The 21,450-nt window shown below is 52.1% G+C and overlaps 1 protein-coding gene across 3 annotated transcripts; it reads left to right on the top strand.

Annotated features, from left to right (window-relative positions):
* The first annotated feature begins 12,472 nt into the window (after positions 1–12,472).
* Positions 12,473–20,780, top strand: LOC108513122 (ficolin-1). Of its 3 annotated transcripts, none has more exons than XM_017848768.1 (9): positions 12,474–12,659; positions 13,861–13,974; positions 15,516–15,569; positions 15,901–15,936; positions 16,722–16,754; positions 17,192–17,319; positions 17,744–17,873; positions 19,084–19,218; positions 20,317–20,780. In XM_017848768.1, the coding sequence occupies exons 1-9, from the start codon at positions 12,557–12,559 to the stop codon at positions 20,562–20,564; spliced, it is 981 nt and encodes a 326-aa protein (XP_017704257.1). In that variant the 5' UTR covers positions 12,474–12,556; the 3' UTR covers positions 20,565–20,780. The 3 variants fall into 3 exon arrangements, with proteins under 3 accessions (XP_017704276.1, XP_017704257.1, XP_017704269.1); XM_017848780.1 differs by having other exon boundaries at positions 20,362–20,776; XM_017848787.1 differs by lacking the exon at positions 13,861–13,974 and having other exon boundaries at positions 12,473–12,659.
* The last annotated feature ends 670 nt before the right edge of the window (positions 20,781–21,450 follow it).

Genomic DNA, 21,450 nt, shown 5'->3' on the forward strand with positions numbered 1-21,450 from the left:
CCCCCCCCCCCCCCCCCCGCCCAGTCACTCCAGGAAGAGGAAGAAGACACCTCTGAGGCTGGAGGAAAGAAATGGCAGAGAATTTGCTCCCTTGCTACCAGAACTCTATGAATACCTGGCCTGTTTGTTCAAGCAGGCTTGAGCTCTGCTGCCTGTCTCCCTGGTGTGCTGTGGATGGAGCACGAGACATGACACCAAGCAGGACCCATGAGGCTCTGCAGGGGAGAAGACAGACCAGGTGTGTTGGGGAGGTGTGTGTGCACGCATGCATGCGTTCGTGCACGTGTGTAAAGAATGAGTTCTTACCACTCTAGACAACGGAGAACTAGTTTTTCCAGAGTTCATTTTTAGTGAGTCATTGACTTCTTCCTAATCAAATGATCTACCTAGAAAAAAGCCAGTAGGATTGACAGATACATGGCCTATTTCTACGAGACATATTGGGCCTACAGAAGTGCAAACCATTCCTTTTCCCCAGCAATGCCAATTAGAAAATACAATTTTGAAAAAGATGCCATTCGCCACGGGAGCAGAATTCATTAAGTATCTAGGAATCAACCAAAACTGTCCACTCTGATACAAGACATGGAAGACCATCTGAAGACAGGCAGGGCTCTGCGTTCTCCACACTCTCAGAAGCAGCAGCCTAATGTCAGGACAATGCCAAGTATCTCCAGACGAACCCACAAATTCAATGCAGTCACAATCAACAGTGTTTGGGAAAATCAGCCATGATGGAGGAGTTAAGGTCCTCAGATGGCTAGCTCAACATCAGAAAAGAAGGGCAAAGGGCATAAGCTCATCCTGTGAGATAGGAAGATGCCCTGCAAAGACACAGAAATAAATGCCATGTGGCACTGGCAAGAAGAGCAATGGCCTAGAACCCAGAGCCCAGAGACACGGCCAACATTGACCCCACATGGGAACTTAAATCCCAGAGGCAATACTGCAAATCCAATGGGGACGTTTGCTTAGCAGAGGGAGGTTAGCAATGCATTTCTGCACCTGTGGGTCACAGACACAGGAGGACTCCATGGATCAAAGGGCCAGATTGGAAAGGTAGAAGAAGAAAGTCGGTAAACTAAAAGACTGGAGAGTATTTTTAGAGCTTAAGGGCCACAAAAGACTTCTTAAAGAAAATTTATTTAGACAGGGTCTCACCCTGTCATCCAGGCTGGAATGCACAGGCTATAATCACAGCTCACTGCAGCCTCAAACTCCTGGGCTTAGGGATCCCCCCACCTCAGCCTCCTGAGTAGCTAGGGCTACTGGTGTGTACCAACACACCTGGCTAATTTACTTTTTTGTAGAGATAGGGTCTCGCCATGTGGTCTTGAAGTCTTGGGCTCCAGCGATCCTCCTGCCTCGGCTTCCTGAAGTACTGGGATTCTGGTTCAAACTTGCTACACATAGGGAAACTGAGGCTCCAAGGGGGCAGCAGGCATGGGCATGCACACACACACACACACACACACACACAGGCACACACCTGGTCTGTCTTCTCTGCTGCAGAGCCCCATGGATCACACGCACACACCTGGTCTGGGATTACAGGCATGAGCCGTCACACCCAACTAAGAAAACTTTAGAAGCCAAAATGGTTCGCTCAAAAAACTATAGGGGCAAAGTCCATGGAGAGCTGATAGAATGGAAGAAGAGGTTTGCAATGTCTGAAGCACATAAAGGTCGACATCTAGAGCTAAGGCATGAACAGTGAAAGGCAGCAGTCCCCGCAGAGAAAGCTAGGAAGGAGCAGTTTACTTGGTCGACAGTTAACGTTGTCCACTGTGAAGCTGATGAGTACCAGCAGGATATTCCAAATCCCGAGCACACTTAGGCAGCAGGAGCGTGCAAAGAGTTGGTGGGAAAATGTAGAAACCAGCACCGGGTCAGGTGCGGCGGCTCACGCCTGTAATCCCAGCACTTTGGGAGGCCGAGGCAGGTGGATCACGAGGTCAGGAGTTCAAGACCAGCCTGGCTAACACGGTGAAACCCCGTCTTTACTAAAAAATACAAAAAATTTAGCAGGGCGTGGGGGCGGGCACCTGTAGTCCCAGCTACTCGGGAGGCTGAGGCAGGAGAATGGCGTGAACCCGGGAGGCGGAGCTTGCAATGAGCCGAGATGGCGCCACTGCACTCCAGCCTGGGCGACAGAGCGAGACTCCGTCTCAAAAAAAAAAGAAAAAAGAAAACAAAAGAAAAGAAAAGAAGCCAGCACGGTCCCCACCAGGCTTTCTAAACAGTCCAGTTTTACTGCTCGGAAGTCCTCACCTTGGCGTGAGCCAGGAAGACTCTGGCACAGGTTCCGGTGGAGGTGCAGGGCAAGGGGAGGCGGTGGAGGGGGTGCGGGGGTGGCACTGCAGCATTGGCCCTGGGAATGGAGGTGAGCTTAGAGGCCACCTGGATCACCCAGTAGGTGCAGCCTGGGGAGCGTGGCATGGCTGTGGAAAGCATCGGGCTGAACGCAGATGCACCAGGATGCGTGACGGTAAAAGTCACACGTGCACGATGCAAGCTCGGTGGAGGAAGTAATGTTCAGAGCCAGGTGCCACAGATGCCATTTACCTAAGTTAAAAATACACACACACAGATTCATTTTGCAAGAACATGGTTAAAATAAAAAGCTGTGCACTCAACGCATGAAAGTGGTGCTTAGGCATGGAGGAGAGGCAGGGAAAGAAGGAGTGCGGGATAAAGGCAGAGGGAGAGAAAGGAGTCTGTGGGGACGTGGCACTGGTGGGTGATGGTGCCTGCTCCAGCCCCAGGCCTTTTGAGGTTGGATTTTCGGCTTCTCTTGTGTCCGCTGGTGTTTACAGAGCCCCACACCATCCTCGCATCCTGCTCTCTGCAGCAGCGTTTCCCCCAAGCACACCTACCAGGAGGTGGGGAAAGCAAATCTACCCACTCTTCCCTGGAGACCTGAGGAGGACTGGCATTCCAACCAGGTGGCTCCCTTTGCTGGAAGAACCCTCAGGAGGACTATGGCCGTCTCTCTGGGAGATGGAGCAAAGGGGAGGAAGGCCAAGAGAAACCAGTGCTTGGACTTTGTCTGGGAGATGGAGCAAAGGCGAAGGAGGCCAAGAGAAACCAGTGCTTGGACATGGGGACATGAGGAGAGGGGAGGGAGAAGACTGCTCTGTGCAGTACAACTCTCCCCCAACTCAGCATGACTGTGCCCCAAACTCAGCACCACTACTCCGTGCTGTCAGCATGACTATCCCAGCTGTCAGCAGGGCTGTCTCTCCTTCTCAGTAGAAGGGGCCGCAGCTCTCACCTGCCCTTATTGGCATGGCCTGTAGGGAGCTGGTCTGAGGTCCTGCATCCCGGGTGGGGAGAGCCCAGGTCTGTGTGGGCCCACAGTCCCTGCTCCTCAGGCCTCCCACTCAGGGGGATAACAGGCGCTCAGTAAACCTCATGCTCCCAGGTTGGGGCCTGGTGCCTGAGCCAGGAGGCAAGGGTGGCCTGGGCTGTCCTGAGGACTGCACAAGATGGGATATTGGTGAGGAAGAGGTAGTGGGGGTCAGGCTGGGTCAACTCTGTGAGCTGCTGGGTCCCTACCCAGGGGTTGGGGATGGAAGGATTCCATGGGTCTTCCGAAAACTCCTGTCCTGGAGCTGGCACATGGTGACAGAGTGTGCCTCTCTGGAGGAGAGAATGAAGAAGTGAGCCACCTTCAAACCTAGGGCAGGAGTAGGGCTAGTCAGCCACAAGGAGGAAGCAGGGGCAGAAGTGGGGCTAGTTAGCCACAAGGAGGAAGCAGGGCCGTGTGTCCTGAGGTTGAGGAGAGGAAGCCCATGGGTGTGGACACATCTGGCATTGCTCAAGGGAAGTCCTGGATTCCTCTTCCCGCCAATAGGAAATAACCAAACAGAGGTGGAGCAGGCAGCCCTTGGTCCCTTTCCTGGGGTCTGGGCTCTGGTTTGACTCGGTAGAGAACCTCTCCCCAGCGGCAGGGCTGCAGGCACAGTCTGTCCTCACAGCCAAGAAGAAGTGCCCTCTGGTTCCTCACAGGACCCTGAAGAGTAGTGTGTGTGGGGCTCCACCAGGTCCAGCCAGGTGAGCTGTCCATCTTCCCACCACCCACCAGACGTGATACGTGGAAAATGAGGGGGCGGGTCCCATCAGAGGGACGGGGACTGCCCAGCCCAGGGGACACGCCTGGCCTTGACACTGGTTCCAACCCCCACTCTGGAGGGAGCCAACTGCCCTGCAGCAGCCAGGCCTCTGTGTGGGTGCGGGGGGCACACCTGCTGCTCTCAGGTGCCCACTGAGACCGGCGGGTCCTGGAAAGCTCCACCAGCAAGGGTGTACATTTCAAGGAGAACCTGGCTCTAGGTGTCACTCTGAGTCGGTTCCTGACTCCACGGCTCTCCACTGGGCTTTTGGCGATGTTACTTGCCTATTGGGGCCACAGCTTAGACATCTACCCCCAAGTCTGCATTAGCAGAACTTTAGTGTTCCTGGAGACTCTTGCTCAGGAAGATGAAACTTGCAGAGGACTTAATTGCTCATTGCAGGAATTTCCCTAAAGACCCTATATTAGTCGGGGTTCCCTAGAGGGACAGAACTAATAGGATAGATGTATATATGAAGGAGAATTGAATAGGAGAATCGACTCGCGCGATCGCAAGGTGAAGTCCCGTCATAGGCCATCTGCAAGTTGAGGAACCAGGAAGCCAGTCCGAGTCCCAAAACCTCAAAAGGAGGGAAGCTAACAGTGCAGCCTTCAGTCTGTGGCTGAAGGCCTGAGAACCCCGGGCAAACCACTGTGTAAGTCCAAGAGTCCAAAAGCTGAAGAACTTGGAGTCCAATGTTTGAGGGCAGGAAGCATCCAGCACATGAGAAAGATAAAGGTTGGAAGACTCAGAAAGTCTAATCCTTCCATCTTCTTCTGCCTGCTTTTTTCTAGCCGTGCTGGCAGCTGACTCGATGGGGCCCATCCAGATTGAGGGTGGATCTGCCTCTCCATGTCCACTGACTCAAACGTTACTCTCCTCTACCAACATCGTCACAGACACACTAGGAACAGTACTTTGAATCCTTCAATCTAATCAAGTTGACATTCGGTATTAATCATCACAGGCCCACCCCTTGTCAACTTGAACCCATACACATCTCCTGAGATCACATGTAATTTTCAAATAAAGACAATAATAAAGTCATAATTACGCCTAACATAATATAGCTGTCCTTCGTACAACTGGAAGCACACTAATCCTTAACCTAAATGGTATTATATGAAGTTAACAACACTTAAATATTGATATGAAGTCAATACATCTTATGTCACATGGTAGAAGGAAAAAGAAGAAATGAAGTGAAGATATTTTCTTAGTACAAGGGTGTGCATACACAGACATATTCATAATAAAATAAGGAGGAAATACTCATGACTTGGCTCACTGCAATCTCTACTTCCCGGATTCAAGCGATTCTCCTATCTCAGCCTCCTGAGTAGCTGGGATTACAGGTGCATGCCACCATGCCCGGCTAATTTTTAGTAGAGTTGGGTTTCATCATATTGGTCAGACTGGTCTCGAACTCCCGACCTCAGGCGATCTGCTCACCTCGGCCTCCCAAAGTGCTGGGATTACAGGCGTGAGCCACCGTGCCTGGCCCATTTCACCATTCTATCAATCCAACTACTTCAGGACAATGTTATGTTCTGCTGGCCTAGAGGTCTTACTTCCAACTACTTCAGGACAATGGGGAACATGGTAAGACCAGTGAATTCTGTGAACATGAGCCCACTGCCACAATTTCTTAGCTGTAAAGTGAGTGCCTTGGTCAGAGGCAATGCTGTGTGGAATACCATGATGGTGGATAAGGCATTTCGTGAGTCCACAGATGGTAGTCTTGGCAGAGCATTGCATACAGGATAGGCAAACCCATAACTGAACTGTCTATTCCAGTGAGGACAAACCACTGCCCTTTCCACGATGGAAGAGGTCCAGTATAATCAATCTGCCATCAAGTAGCTGGCTGATCACCCTGGGAAATGGTGCCATATCAAGGGTTCAGTGTTGGTCTCTGCTGCTGGCAAACTGGGCACTCGGCAGTGGCCACAGCCAGGTCAGCCTTGGTGAGTGGAAGACCGTGTTGCTGAGCTCATGTGTAACCTCCATCCCTGTGGTGATGGCCACTTTGCTCATGGGCCTATTGGGCAATGAGAGAGGTGGTTGGNAAACCCATAACTGAACTGTCTATTCCAGTGAGGACAAACCACTGCCCTTTCCACGATGGAAGAGGTCCAGTATAATCAATCTGCCATCAAGTAGCTGGCTGATCACCCTGGGAAATGGTGCCATATCAAGGGTTCAGTGTTGGTCTCTGCTGCTGGCAAACTGGGCACTCGGCAGTGGCCACAGCCAGGTCAGCCTTGGTGAGTGGAAGACCGTGTTGCTGAGCTCATGTGTAACCTCCATCCCTGTGGTGATGGCCACTTTGCTCATGGGCCTATTGGGCAATGAGAGAGGTGGTTGGGGAAAGAGGCTGAGTGGTGTCCGCAGAACGGGTCATCCTATCCACTTGATTGTTAAAATCCTCCTCTGCCGAGGTCACCCACTGGTGAGCGCTCACATGGCATACAAATACCTTCACAGTTTTTGACCACTCGGAGAGGTCCGTCCACATACCTCTTCCCCAAATTTCTTTGTCACCAATTTTCCAATCATGCTTCTTCCAAGTCCCTGACCATTCAGCCAAACTATTGGCTACAGGCCATGAATCAGTAAATAATGGCACATCTGGCCATTTCTCCTTCCATGCAAAGTGCACAACCAGGTGCACTGCTCGAAGCTGCCCACTGGGAAGATTCCCCTTCACCGCTGTCCTTTAGGGATGTCCTAGGAAGGGGCTGTAGTGCTGCAGCTGTCCACTTTTAGGTGGTGCCTACCTATCGTGGAGAGCCATCTGGGAACCAGGCCCTCGTCTTCTCTTCCTCTGTCAACTGATCATAGGAAACTCCCCATGAGGCCATCAGTGCAGGCTGGGGGAGAGAAGGAAGGGTGACAGGAGTGGAGACCACGGGCATTTGAGCCACTTCTTCATGTAACTGACTTGTGCCTTCAGAACTTGATCAAGCCCAATCACGTACATATCACTCCCATTTGGTGATGGGATGCTGCTGTGCACAACCCACTTTATGGCTAGATGGGTCAGAAAGTACTCAGTTCATGACACGCAGTTCAGGTCACATGGGGACTTGATGACCCATAGTCAAACTTTCAGTTTCCTCTAAAGCTCAGTAGAGGTCAAGAGCTGTCTCTCCAAAAGAGAGTAGTTACCTGCAGAAGACGGCAGGGCCTTACTCCAAAATCCTAGAGGCCTCCGCTGTGATTCACCTATAGGGGCCTGCCAGAGGCTCCAGACAGCATCCCTATCTGCCTCAAGCACCATTGGATATGCTGGGTTGTATGGCCCAAGTGGCAGAGCAGCTTCCACAGCAACCTGGACCTGTTGCAGAGCCTTCTCCTGTTCTGGACCCCACTCAAAACTGGCAGCCTTTCTGGTCACTCAATAAATGGGCTGGAGTAACATGTCCAAATGAGGAATGCATTGCCTCCAAAATCCAAATAGTCCCACTAGGCATTGTGCCTCTTTCTTCATTGTAGGAGGGGCTAGATGCAGCAGCTAATCCTTCCTCTTAAAAGGAATATCTTGACAGGTCCCACACCACTGGACCCCTAGACATTTTACTGAGGTAAAAGTTCCCTGAATTTTAGTCAGATTTATTTCCCACCCCCTAGCACACAAATGTCTCACCAATAGGTCCAGTGTGCTTGCTACTTCTTGCTCACTGGATCCAATCAGCATAATCTCATCAATGTAATGGACCAGTGCAGGCTGCAGACCCAGCACGTGGAGCAACAGCCAGGCCAGGGGCTGCTCAACCTCCCAGAAGCCAGAGCCGCAACAGGGAAGCGAACCAGCAGCCGCTCAACCTCCCCAAGCCTCCCAGAGGCAGCTGGGCTACAGCTTGTGGTGGGAGCAATAAAGGACGATGATGGCCCTTATGTGTTCTGTTTATTTTATTTAAATAGTTTATTTAAGCTTGCTCTTTTAAGTGAAATGTAATACCCTTCCACCAGAAAGCATAAACTAAACATGCATCACCCAATGACGCCATAACCCATCGCCAGTCCACAGTGCGCCTTCCAGGCCTCAAGGCTCCCCCTCCTAAGGGAGCGGTCTTAAAGGGAGCGGTCATCTGACTGGCCCCTCCCAAGAGAGTGGTCTTCTCACTGGTCCCTCCCAAGGGAGTGGTCTTCTCACTGGCACCTCCTAAGGGAGCGGTCGTCTGACTGGCATGGTCTGTGCCTTTCCCTCCACGTTGCCATTGAGCGTGCATTCCTTCACACTGCGGTTCAGCTTTGCCCACTTTCAAACTCTGTACAGATGCAACTGAACAGTTTGCATTCCTTAGTGCTGGCGTCCTGGATGCTCCGTGTGCTTGCGGATTTCAACAAAGCTTTTGCATGAAGCTGGAATCGATCGTTGTATGGGTCCAGAGGATGCTCCAGTATGAACGAACCTCAGCTGACGGACCCCTTCTGCTGCAGATGGATGTTTGGGTTATTTCTGGCATGGTGCTGGACATTTTCACACATGTCTTCTCTCCAACTGGGCATACCTTTCTGTTGAGGAGAACTGAGATGAACATCGCTGGTTATGGAATATCTCTAGCTGGGCATACCTTTCTGTTGAGGAGAACTGAGATGAACATCGCTGGTTATGGAATATGCTGGTCATAGGGAATTGTTGGGAATACCACCAGTTTTCCAAAGTGCTTGTACCAAGGTTTCTGACACATCTTCACCAAAACCTGGCAGGGTTGGCTGTTTTGAAAAATTTTAGTGTATGCAGTCACCTCATGAGATCTAAGTTTTCATTTCTTGGATTAGTTATGAAGTTGAGCATGTTTTCATACTTCCATCGTCTATTAAATATTATCTTTTATCAGTGTTTGTTGAAGTCACTTTCCCACTTTCTATAACATTGTTGATTTATAGAAACCCTTTATTCTAAATCCAAGCCTTTTGTCACTTCTGTGTGTTGAAATCCCTCCTCCCTCTCCCTGGCTTGTCTTTTCCCTCCCATGGTGATATATTTTGAAAAAGAAATAATGTACTTTCATGATCAATTTTTTGACTTGTCCTTTATGGTTTGTGATTTTCCGTCTTATATAAAATACCTGCAAGGCTATTGGAGATCTTGTAATATGATATAAAACTGCTGTTTTCCCTCTCACATTTGGGTCTACCATTCTCCTGACATGAATGTGTTTTGTCTGATAAAATTTAAGTGTCACTTCTTGTTTTTCCATATGACTATCCAGTAGTTTGTGCCACTCACTGAACGTTTATTCTTTCACTATAGCTTTGAAGAGCCACCATGTCATAAATCGAGGGTCTATATGTGCCTGGATTTGTTTCTGGACTCCCTACTCACTTCCCTAGGTTTGCGGTGTACGCCCAAGCCAGCACCACACTGCCTCCATCACTATCGCTTGATAACAACTGCTAGCATCGCTTAAAGCAACTCGCCCTTCTTTTTACTTGCTCAAGAGTATCATGGCTATCAGCTCTTTGCCTTTATATAAATTTTATTTATTTATTTATTTATTTATTTATTGAGACAGAGTTTCACTCTGTCGCCCCGGCTGGAGTGCAGTGGTGCAATCTTGGCTCACTGCAAACTCCACCTCTCGGGTTCAAGCGATTCTCCCATCTCAGCCTCCTGAGTAGCTGGGATTACAGGTGCTCAACACCGTGCCTGACTAATTTTTGTATTTTTAGTAGAGACAGGGTTTCACCATGTTGGCCAGGCTGGTCTTGAACTCCTGACCTCAAGCAATCCATCTGTCTCGGCCTCCAAAAGCGGTGGGATTTCATGTGTGAGCCACTGCACTCGGCCCTTTATATAAATTTTAAATTCACCCCGTCAATTGTCACAGAAAATGGTAGTTTAATTGATAATACAGTGGATATCTAGATAAATTAAGGGAAAATGAATATTTTTCCTATATTTGGTATTCTAATCCACACACATAGAATATCCTTCTAATTATTTTAATCTTCTTTTAGGTCTTTCAGTTCCTATTTGATAGTTTTGTACACAGAAGACCAGCATGGATGTTGTTAGATTTATTCACAGTTATTTGACTTTGGCATTGCTGATACAAATTTTTTAAATTTCATTTTAAAATTCTTTGAGGCTAGTTTTAGAAGCACAATTGATTTTGCTAAACTTTTTATTCTGCTTGTTTATCTTTAGAATCTCTTGAATTTTCTACATCCTCAATCGTATCTTCTGAAAATAACAACCTTGCACCTGCCTTTCCAATCTTTTTATGGTTTCGTTTTCTTTCCTACTGCACTGGACAGTGACATGCAATACACTGTTGACCAGAGTGGTGACGACAAGCATCCTTATTTGTTCTCAGTCTCTGAGGATGGTTTTCCATTTTCCCTGTTAATTATGTCATAGCTTCAGTAACCACAGCTTCCAAAGACCCCTTTCTATATTCTGTTGTTTCTGTTGGTCCTGATATCTGTTGTCTTTTATTCCCATGAGCCTGGTTATCGTTGATGGTGTTCTAACATTTCATTTGAAAAAAATAAAACGCTTTGCAGAAACAATGACCTGGGATGATACCATTTCCTTTAGCTAGGAGCCTGGGGGCACAAGCAATAATTCCAGGAGTTGAGATTCCTTTCCTGGGGACACCTAGATGTCTCAAAACCAGTTTTCAGCCCATGTGAAGGTTGGTTATTGCTCACTCATCCTGTTGCTAGGGTGCAACCCTTCTGAAAGCCAACCCCAAACCCATACCTTTGGGAGGCCCTAGCCCCAGTCTTTGACCTTAAGCTCTGCAAGATGGTGAAATAACTGCCCAGCTTCTCACCTCTCTTTTGGAGATTGGCAAATCCCCGTGCGAAAAGAGGTCCCCACAACTAGTTTCACTTCTCTAAGATTTCTGTGGCTCCCAAGACCTTGGCAAAGTGATCCTTTACTACATAGCTAGCTTGACTGTGCCTTCAAGCAAATCTCTTTTTAAAGGTTTTGTCTGTTTGTTCTTAATAAGATGGTACCAAATACCTAAACTGCCATTGCCAGGAGTCAAATGACTTTTACTGATCCGATGTTAAGATATTTTAACTTGCCAGAATCTTGCATTCTTTCATACTCTTGGGCTCACATACTTTTGGGAACATTAACTTGATATCCGAGTGTGTTGTTGACTTCTTACCTGAAATAAACCTATGGACGATGCAAGGAAGAGGAAGTCCCGTCACACCCAGGGGGCAGCTGGCAAATGGAATTGAGGGGCACAGACCCGCTGGCTCTCTCCCTGTTCTGACCCGATCCCAGGTGAATGTCCCTCCTGAATTGGATCCTCTCCAAAAGAGGAGGTCGCACCACTGACACCCAGATCTCTCCCGCCTGGGCCAGTAGCTCAGGGACATTAAGCAGTATCTGAGGCAATGAAGCCCCCCACCCCTGTCTCTCAACATGCTGGAGCCAACACACACAAACACACAGAGTCTAGAGTTGTTGTGGTACCCACAGAGCCTGGACACAAGGTTCTGTGTCTCCTGGGCCCCCCACCCCTGGGCCCCCCTCCACTTCTCTCCCACGTGGGGAGCCAGTGAGTTTGGAAACCCAGTTTACACACACTGGCCCAGAGAAGTTGCAAACCACAAAACAGCACCTCTCCCTGCTCCTCGGTCCTGCTACCATCTGACTCTCCTTAGTGACCATTTCTACACCTCCTAAAAATCCCACACAAAGTGCCCACAACACGTCCTGGCTAAGCATGATTCACAGCACGAGATGTGGAGTAGGAACACGGCCTCAAGGATTTGAAGGGACAGGAGGCATTCCCACCTTCAGGTGAAATGAGCGAACCCAGTGATCCACAAGATGTTAGACAGCCTTGAGTCCAATGCCTGGCTCTTACTAGTGGAGTGACTTCAATTTCTCCAGCTGTAACTTTCAAATAATTTACTCCACCCAATGGGGCTGGCGTAAGATGATATGATGGAGATAGTATTTGGGACACAACAGGTGCTCAACATTTTTCTCCTCCCCATCCACGTTAATCGCCTGATGCCTGACACACCTTGAATTTTCTGGGAATAGATGAGGCAAGGACACGTCTTCAGCAAAGCCTTCCTTATCCCCCAAGGATAAGGCCAAGTTCTCCAATTATTGCTTGGGGACAGCTGGGGAATGGAAAGGGGGTGTGGGAGTGTGTTCTCCTTAAGCCACAAACAAAGTCGACCCTTTCCAGCAGAGGGGTATTGGGAGCTCTCTGGACTGGGAGCAGCGTGTCTTTGCTGGGGAAGAGAGCCCAATGGGGTGGGCATCTTGCTGGAGCCTAGTGGAAGGAAACACCCTTTGAGATGACCTCATACCTCCTGTTGGTGCAATGAAGCAGCCCATAGGAAGTGGGTGTCCCCCAGGGAGTTGAGAAACTGTGGCACAAGGCGAGAGCTGGCTTCCTCTGCCCTATTAGAGCTGGGAGACTCTTCGGAGTCAAAGGCCAGAGAGCATGGAGCTGAGTGGAGCCACCATGGCCCGGGGGCTCACTGTCCTACTAGTCTTGTTCCTGCATATCAAGGACCTGCCTGCCCAGGCTGCTGACACCTGTCCAGGTGAGAAGGACCCAGGTTTTCTGGTCCCAAAAAGCTGGTAACAACCCCATTCATTGACACCCGGGTGTCCCAGGCAAAACCTTTTATGCACATCTTCCTGCAAAGGTGCCCAGCAGATCTGTTCTATCCTCAGGCAAGGACATGGAGGCTCAGGGCAGCCGAGGCGTCACCCAGGGTCATGGAGGGATAGGGGAGGGATGTCACTTCAGGTCTGTCTGCCTCAAAAGCCCAGGATTTGCCCCATGGAGCTTCACAGATGGGTCTGGAATCTGTCACTGAGAAGGAAGAAAATACTGTTGACTTTATCTTCTTACGGGCTTACTGGAGAGGCCCTCTAAGGCCCTCTAATACGGTGGCTGTCACACTGACTTGGGGGGTTTGTTAAAAAGGCAGATTTCTGGCTCTCCCCTAAAAGAGTCAGAATCAGTTGATAGGGGCAAGGGTTTGGACAGCAATGAGGTATTTCCCTCCTTGATTCAGGAGCAGGTGGTTCTGTGATGCTCAGCGAGAGACTGCTCCTAAGGACGGCCCGGCCTCCCTGGCTGATAACATATTTATGGCTGCTCCGTTCCACAGTCTCTAAGAGGGCCCTTAGCAGGGCATGTAGATTTTGTAATGAACAAAACGAAAAATATTTCTTCAAGAAGTAGACAACCTTGGTTTTGCTCCAGCTGTGCCACACCTGGCTCTGTGTCCTTGGACCCCACACTGCCCTTCTCCAGAGGACCTAGAAGGCCCCTTCCAGCCCAATAATTCCACAACCACATTCCCGAGGTCTGGGAGGGAAAATGCTTTGTCAGCCTCAGTTCCCCAAGTTTCTTAGAAATATTAATTGTCATTGGTTATTGCAAGAGCCCACTATTTATTAAGCTCTTTCTAAATGCCACAAATTACACTAAGAGATTAAAATGCACATTCTCTAATCCAGCCCTGGCCACAACCTTGTTATTATCGCCACGTGGCAGCCCAGGGCACACAGCCCAGAGGAGTTAAGTGACTTGCCCCAGGACACACAGCACTGAGGCGATGAGGCTCCCCTATGTCGGGGTGGCCTCCAACGCCAGGACTCTGCCCCCCATCACGTCTCCGCCTCACCAGTGCCCGAGGGGTGAGGACAGACCAAGGCCCCAGCAGAGCTGAAACCTCACCTCCCAGCCACTGTTGGGCCAGGCACTGAGTGGGCACCTGTGTTTCTCTGCAGAGGTGAAGGTGGTGGGCCTGGAGGGCTCTGACAAGCTCACCATTCTCCGAGGCTGCCCGGGGCTGCCCGGAGCCCCAGGGCCAAAGGGAGAGGCAGGCGCCGATGGAAAGAGTGGTAGGTGCAGGCCGTGGGGGAGGCCAGGCACGGTCAGCGGAGCGGGGCACTGGCTTTTGCTCTTTTTGAAGCTAGATGCTGAGTTGGGTAACACCCCCACCGTGGTTCATAGATTGAGAGCTTGGGCCCCTGTTAGAACCAGGAACAGAGCTGACTCCCAGGGCCCAACAGGGTTCTGAAATGGAGGGAGTGTCTTTCCTAACTATTTCATGAGCTCACATTTGGACACGCTTCTGTAGCTCTGTCTCCTAGTCCTTAATCCAATTCCAGCTTTGCTTGGCCACTGGCACGACTTCTAAGCTCTATGTCCCTCCACATTCTCACCTGAAAATTGAGGTGACCGCTTTCTTCTGCATCTGCCTCAGATGGGAAAACTGAGGCTCAGAGAGGTCAGAGACTTTCCTACTTGACAAACCAGTAAGGAGTGGGGATGGGACCTGGACCAGTCTACTTCAGGCACAGAGGGTGCCCGAATCCTGAGCCCTGAGCTCTGCATGCAGGTCTGCAGGGCGCGTGGGAGAACCAACAGCAGGCACCTGCCTTGGGTGGTTTAGGGTACCCCCTAAGCACGGCGTAAGGCAGATGTGCATAAAAGCTCGGAAAGGACGCTGCCTTAGAGGGTGAGCTCCCTGTGCCTGGAGGCATTCAAGGTGATGCCTGCGGAGCACTTGGCGGGGATGTCCCAATGTAGATGGGACAAGCTCAAATATCCCCATGACTTGGACTTTCGCTGGCGTGTCCAGGCTTCCATGTGGGTGTCCAGGGCCAGGTCCTCTGTGCCCACGCCGCAGGCTGGACCTGAGAGTGGTGTCTCTGTCCCCTGTTGAGGGATCACTGGGGAGAAAGTCATTCCCTGGCAGGAGAAGAATCAAGTCTGGTTCCGACTTCCCTTCAACCAAGCTTCTACCAGTGGGCGTGGCTGGCTAATATACCCTAAAGCAAGAACCAGTCCCCACACACTCTCCCCAGCCATCAGGATCAGCAAATGGACTGGAGGCTGCCTCTCGGCTGGCATCGGGGAACGGGAGGGTCCCCTTTCTGGTTGGAACCGCGTGGAGGGCTGTGTGGCACCCCAGGAGTTCAGGCGCATGGTGGAACCGGATCCTCCCTGGCAGCAGCGGCCGCACGTGGGGCTCACCCTCTCTGTGTGGGGACGTAGTAGGACGAGGCTCTCGGAGGACGCATTCCTTGCTCCAGAATGTGGTCCCTTGCTAGACAGTAGAGCTCTGTGATGGTGACTTGGGCCCAGGCTTATGGTCAACAAAGGGTGAAACCCAAGATGCTCCCAAGGCCCAAACAGGAGCCAGGAGCACCTTTCCTTGAGCCCAAGGTGGGGTGCAGGCCCCTCCATCACTCCCTCACCTCCATCTGTGGTCACCCCCCAGCTAAGTCCATGGCTCGCAATTCTGAGAGTTCCTGGAACCAGAATGGGTTCAAGGCAGAGTTGGGGAGGGTCAGGAATTTATCACTTGGGGCAAAGATTTCCAGGGAGAATTGTTTAGGTTGCATTTTTCTCAATGATATGTCTTTGGAATTTTCAGGAGAACGCGGTCTCCCTGGAGCCCCTGGAAAGGCAGGACCAGTGGGACCCAAAGGTAACCGGGGGCAGAGAGCGAGCAGGCCTTGAGCAGGGACCTTGGAGTTGTCTATAATGAAATGAGGGAGGGAGAGACAGAGATATAGACACAAAGAGACAGGGTGGGGAGACAGCAACAGAGAAAGACAGAGGAAGGCAGACAGGGGCCCTGTCATATTCCAGGCCTCGGGGCCCCTCGCCAACATTGAGACCTGAGCGTTGTGATGACTCAGTGAGCCTGCAGGGCTGGGGAGATGCAGTGCCCCAGGCCAGGAGCCCGCCCTGGGGCCAGCCTCTCCGTGGCCCACACGTCCAAGGCCAAAAGCTCATTCTCCTGCATTTTCCTCCAGGAGACCGAGGAGAGAAGGGGATGCGTGGAGAGAAAGGTGAGTCACCCGTGGACCCAGGCAGGAGCCTCTGCAGCCTTTGTCCAGGGGAGGGGTGTCGGAGGCATCAGTCCACCCACCCGCCTCTCACGTCCCTGTCAATCTGGGCTGTGGGCAGGGAGGGGTGGAAGGAACCTGGCGGGCTTTGCTGTCAGAATCCACGAGGACTCAAACCCCGGTGTCTATGGCAGGCACTCCCAGTGGCCAGCAGGACCACATCAGTGTGTAGATAAAGTGTGACACTTTAATATTTCAATTTCTGTCTTACTTATGCTTGTTTATTCAAAAATTGTAAAAGTTTAAAAAAGCCAAATGTGCAACACTCTAAGACACAGTCCCACACTCTGCCTACAAACACAAATGAGAACCAGAGCCAGGGGCTGAGGGTCCGCCGATATCTGTGTCCCAAGAAACAGAGGCCAGGGCGGAGGCAGGGCAGGCTTGGAGTGACCCTACCAGGCTTGAAGAGTTATTCTGCTGTTATCAGTGGTGAAGGCCCCACTAGGGGTCCAGTTAGTCCAGCAGGACCCACAGCGCCTGCCACAGCCCACAGAGCTCCAGCTGCACAGCAGGGGCCTACGGACAACCATGTAGCCGGTGCCTCTGGGGAAGCAGAGTCTGGCCACCCTTCCCTAGGCCTGTGCCATGTGTCCTGGAGACATCAGAGGAGCTGCCTTTGCCCATTCTCTATTCTGTGCTCAGGGAGCCACTGGGGCTGACCGGGACGAGGGCTCTGATGCTCTGATTTCAAGCTTATGACGAGTGTCTCTCCTCTCCCTACACAGGAGACACTGGGCAGCCTCAGTCTTGTGCGACAGGTGACTGATCACACCCTGACCTCAGTACCCAAGCCTTGCCCCAACCCCTAGGTCCAGTTGCATGCGTTCACGCCACAGACTCTAAGGAAGAACCCTGTCTGCAACTATCATCCCCCCGTCAATCACTCGAGTAATGGGTAGCCATCGCCTGAATCCCTTCCATGACAACCTGGGCTCCACTATTATAATCTACCCCAAAAGGCCGGGTACCCAGGAGCTAAAGGTGGGGGAGACACTGGGAGGTGGGAGGGTCAGGCAGACTGGGCGTGGCCATCACAGCATGGCCCCGGGAGCCATGTCCCTGTCTAGGTTTCAGAGTCCTGCTCTGTCCACACAGAAGCCTGTGGCCCTGCTCCTCCCTGCCAGGTCTCCCTCCCACTGCACCTGCCCTGCCCAGGGGCCCCATCCTGCAGCCATTCCCTGGGTTCCCTTCCCAGGTCCACGCACCTGCAAGGACCTACTAGACCGAGGGTACTTCCTGAGTGGCTGGTACACCATCTACCTGACTAACTGCCAGCCGCTGGCTGTGCTCTGTGACATGGACACGGACGGAGGGGGCTGGACCGTGAGTGGGGGACTGAGGGGCCCTGGGCAGAGGCAGTCAACCTGGGAGACCTGGAGGCCAGGCTGCACACCTAGCCGGAGAACACACTCTGGAATTCTCTATTCTCCTGAACGGGGACAATCAAAGACAATGGGGGAGGTGACCCGTGGGTAAAAGTCCAAGCCATGGCGGGGGAGGGGGGGCGGTGCTGGGAGGGGCCTGGTGCTCTCCTGTTGTGTGGCTTGGGGTTCGTTGCCTCTCTTCTCTGAGCCCCCATTTCCTCTTTCATTCCATGGGGTCTGCGAGGAGATCAGCTGGGCATGCTTGTGGCACCGGCCCATGATGCTCTGCCAACTACAAATGCTGCCCCTCTGGAGGGCGGGTCCTCCGTGCTATGGGACGTCGGCCTGCCCCGCCTGGCTCCTGTCCCCTGGCTTCTCCACAGGTTTTCCAGCGGAGGATGGACGGCTCTGTAGACTTCTACCGGGACTGGGCCGCGTACAAGCGGGGCTTTGGCAATCGGCTGGGGGAGTTCTGGCTGGGGAACGATAACATCCACGTGCTGACCGCCCAGGGTAGGGCCACTGCTGGGGCTCAGGGGTCGGGGGGCCCTGAGGTGCCCCTGCCCCTTAGGCCTGGGCCACCAGGAACATAAGCGCCTCTTAGTCCACAGGGGAGTGGGCCCTGAGCACACTCAGGATGGCACTGGGACCTCTAAGGGCTGCGTCCCCTGCCGCAGGCTCTGGCAGCATCGGGAAGGGAAATAAAGCTCTGGGCTGAAGGCCTCTTCAGGTCTTGGCCCCACTGGCATCTTAGATCCTGAGAGTGGGAAGCAGGAGAGGGACCACTGGGGCTTGGGGTGGCCTTCATCTCCAGCTGTTGATGTGCCTCTGAAGCTTGCATCTTAGTCCCATGGAGAGCCCATGCTTGCCTCCTCCAGCCCACGCCTCAGCAGGCCCCCTGCAGCCGCACCCACCCGAGTGAGAGGGCCTTGCCCCAACCCTCCACGGCAGGGAATGAGTTTTGCAGCTGGCTCTGAGGCAGTCTGTATCATCGCTGGTCCATTATCCCTGCCCACTGCCCCATGGTATGATTGAAGGTATCCACTCAGGTGCCTTAAATTCCTGCAAGAGAAACTACAATTATAGCTTTGCCCACTCCTGCATTAGTGGCTCACCAACCCTTAGAAAGAGAAGGTACACTTTCAAAATGAAAGAATGCTCCCTTCCACCCAATGAACTCCAGTGGGGCATGTTCAGGTCTCCAAAATACCAGGAAAGGTGTTTAGAAACAGAAAGCCATCTCTGAGGGCCTGAGAGCAACAAGGGATTTTCCAACACTCCCGGTTGATTTTTTTTCCTGGATGCCACGTTCAGCCATCCCTTAAGAATGTATCCATCCCCAGCCGGGCACGGTGGCTCACACCTGTAATCCCAGCACTTTGGGAGGCTAAGGTGGGTGGATCACAAGGTCAAGAGATCAAGACCATCCTGACCAACATGGTGAAACTCCATCTCTACTAAAAATACAAAAAAAAAGTAGCTGGGCGTGGTGGCACATGCCTGTAATCCCAGCTACTAGGGAGGCTGAGGCAGGATAATCGCTTGAACCCGGGAGGCAGAGGTTGCAGCGAGCTGATGTCGTGTCATTGCACTCCAGCCTGGGCAACAAGAGTGGAACTCTGTCTCAAAAAAAAAAAAAAAAAAAAAATTACCCATCCCCAGCTCTCATGCCTGGTGACAGAAAGATCTTGAAGGCTGGGACCTTAACATCTTTTTCCAACAGGAAGCAGCGAGCTCCGTGTAGACCTGGTGGACTTTGAGGGCAATCGCCAGTTTGCTAAGTACAGATCATTCAAGGTGGCCGGCGAGGCGGAGAAGTACAAGCTAGTACTGGGAGGCTTTGTCGAGGGCAGTGCGGGTGAGTGTCTGCTTGGGGCCGGGTGGCCTGAGGGGGGTTTGGGAAGCAGAGAGAACCTGGCTGTGTCTCCCCTGGTGACCTTGGGCCCTCCCCTCTCTGAATCCCATTTCTCCATCTGTCAAGCAGACACTAGCATTTGTGTCTCTATACAGTGTGGGGCTCACAGGACATAGCGGCTGGCATCCCTAAGGCTCTGTCTGCCGCACAGTGAGCCGTCTGGGCAGGGCGGAGATGACCCACCGGCGTCACCTGCTGAAACCTGGAAGACAATGTCCTTTTCTCATGCGTACTTTGGAGCTGTTTCCCAAACTGTGCTCCATGGAACACCAGCCTTGTGGGACATTCTCTACCAAAGGGAGTCTCTGGCTGCATGATCTGGGGAGGCATTTCCTACAGGGCATCTGCTTGGGGAATTCCCAGTGCACATTCGTTCATGAAAGGCGCTGAGAATTGCTACAGCAGGAAGCCTGTGTAACTAACTGTTCCATGGAGCAAGGCAGTCCCAGGGGAGCCTTGGAAACGATAGCCCTGGAGTCTGTGCAGTCCTTTCTCAGGCGCGATCTCACGCGGGACCTCCAAGGAAGGCAGCAGGGCAGGGAATGTCACCCCGATTTTGCAGGTGGTAAAACCAAGGCTCAGGGGGTGACACTTCTCAGCTGTAGGAGCCAGGGAACAGCTTCGGGTTCAGGGCTTGAGACAGAGGAAGAGCCCCCAGGTGAGGGCTGTCCTGCACCTACCAAGGGCCACCAGGGCCCCAGGGGACGTGGAGAGAGACCAGAAGGAGCGGTGCAGGCTGGAGGAGGGAGACCATTCCAGGAGAGAGCACGAGGCCGGACAGTTTAGGGGGGCCCTGGAGGAAACAGGTGGTTGCTGGAGCAGGGGCCTCAGGTTGTGGAGAGGAATTTCCAGACCAGGTTGCCAGAGGTTGCCTCCTGCTTCCCCTTCCTCCAAGGCCTGGGTGGGTCGTTTGCACACCTGTACCTCGGCTCATGCATCTCTAAAGTGAGGCTGGCTCTGCTCAGGGGCAGGATGTGGGGAGGGTCTCACGGTGGCAGGGCTTTTTCTAGCAGCTGCAAACCTCACATTTTCTGTGAGCAGGTAATGCTCTAGGGGCCCACAACAACCACTTCTTCTCCACCAAAGATCAAGACAACGATGTGAGTTCTTCGAACTGTGCTGTGAAGTTCCAGGGAGCCTGGTGGTATGCCGACTGTCATGCTTCAAACCTGAATGGCCTCTACCTCAGAGGACCCCATGAGAGCTATGCCAACGGCATCAACTGGAGTGCGGCAAAGGGGTACAACTATAGCTACAAGGTGTCGGAGATGAAGGTGCGGCCCGCCTAGCCAGGCCAGGATCCCTCCACACGCACCTGCTGGTGGGGAGGCCATACCCACAAGCGCTGCGGTGTGGAAATTACCCGGTTTCCCCAGCCAGACGCACTCCCACGACGCCCACAGCTGCCCCTTTGCCCCTAGCCCGGTCAACCTGCCACATGCCCACAACCTCACCAGAGGGAGAATTATGCTTCTAAATATGTTTGCTTTGGGACAGACAAGTTTTTGCAGTTTCCGTATGTGTTTCTTGAACACCAGTGGTTTTGATCACTTTCCTGCATCTGTTGCACGGCAGGTGTTTCCCTGGAATTTGCTAAGTCAGGAAGAGTCAGGATCCTCATTTAGCAGATGGCATTACCGATGTTCAGGGAGGTTGAGGACTTTTGCAAGGATTTTCCACCTCCAGTAATTGACACAGGGCAATCCTCACCTCCATCCCCAGGCCTCCCCCGTCCCCCCAAGCCTCATTCACAGCACTTCACACTCCTTGAGAAAAGTCACTTTGGGGTCCAGAAAACACTTATTAAAAAGGGGGAAAGTTTAGTAGGAACTTTTCTGCTTCCCACCATAGCAGAGTTCATGCTTTGGACCGCCTGGCTGCTGAGAAGAGATAAACACTTAGCACTTGCCCCCAGGAAGACAGCGCCTGGTCAGCCACCTGCACAGAGAAGATTCCGAAGAGGCCTTCCTCCCACACACAGACCTCAGCTAGGGGGGCCGTGGACCTCAGAGGGAAATACTGCACAAGGTTGCTAGGAGATGATGGAGAAGGGGCTTCTCCAGCTCCCAGGCCCGGGAGATTTCTCAACCATGACCTAAGAGGCATCAAAGGGAAAGTGGCAAGTGTGACCCCATTCCAATCAAGAGCTCCCACTTACCAATGGACACTAAGAGA

The sequence above is a fragment of the Rhinopithecus bieti genome, unplaced genomic scaffold, assembly GCF_001698545.2.
Source record: "Rhinopithecus bieti isolate Rb0 unplaced genomic scaffold, ASM169854v2 scaffold_2205, whole genome shotgun sequence".
Classification (NCBI taxonomy): Eukaryota; Metazoa; Chordata; class Mammalia; order Primates; family Cercopithecidae; genus Rhinopithecus; species Rhinopithecus bieti.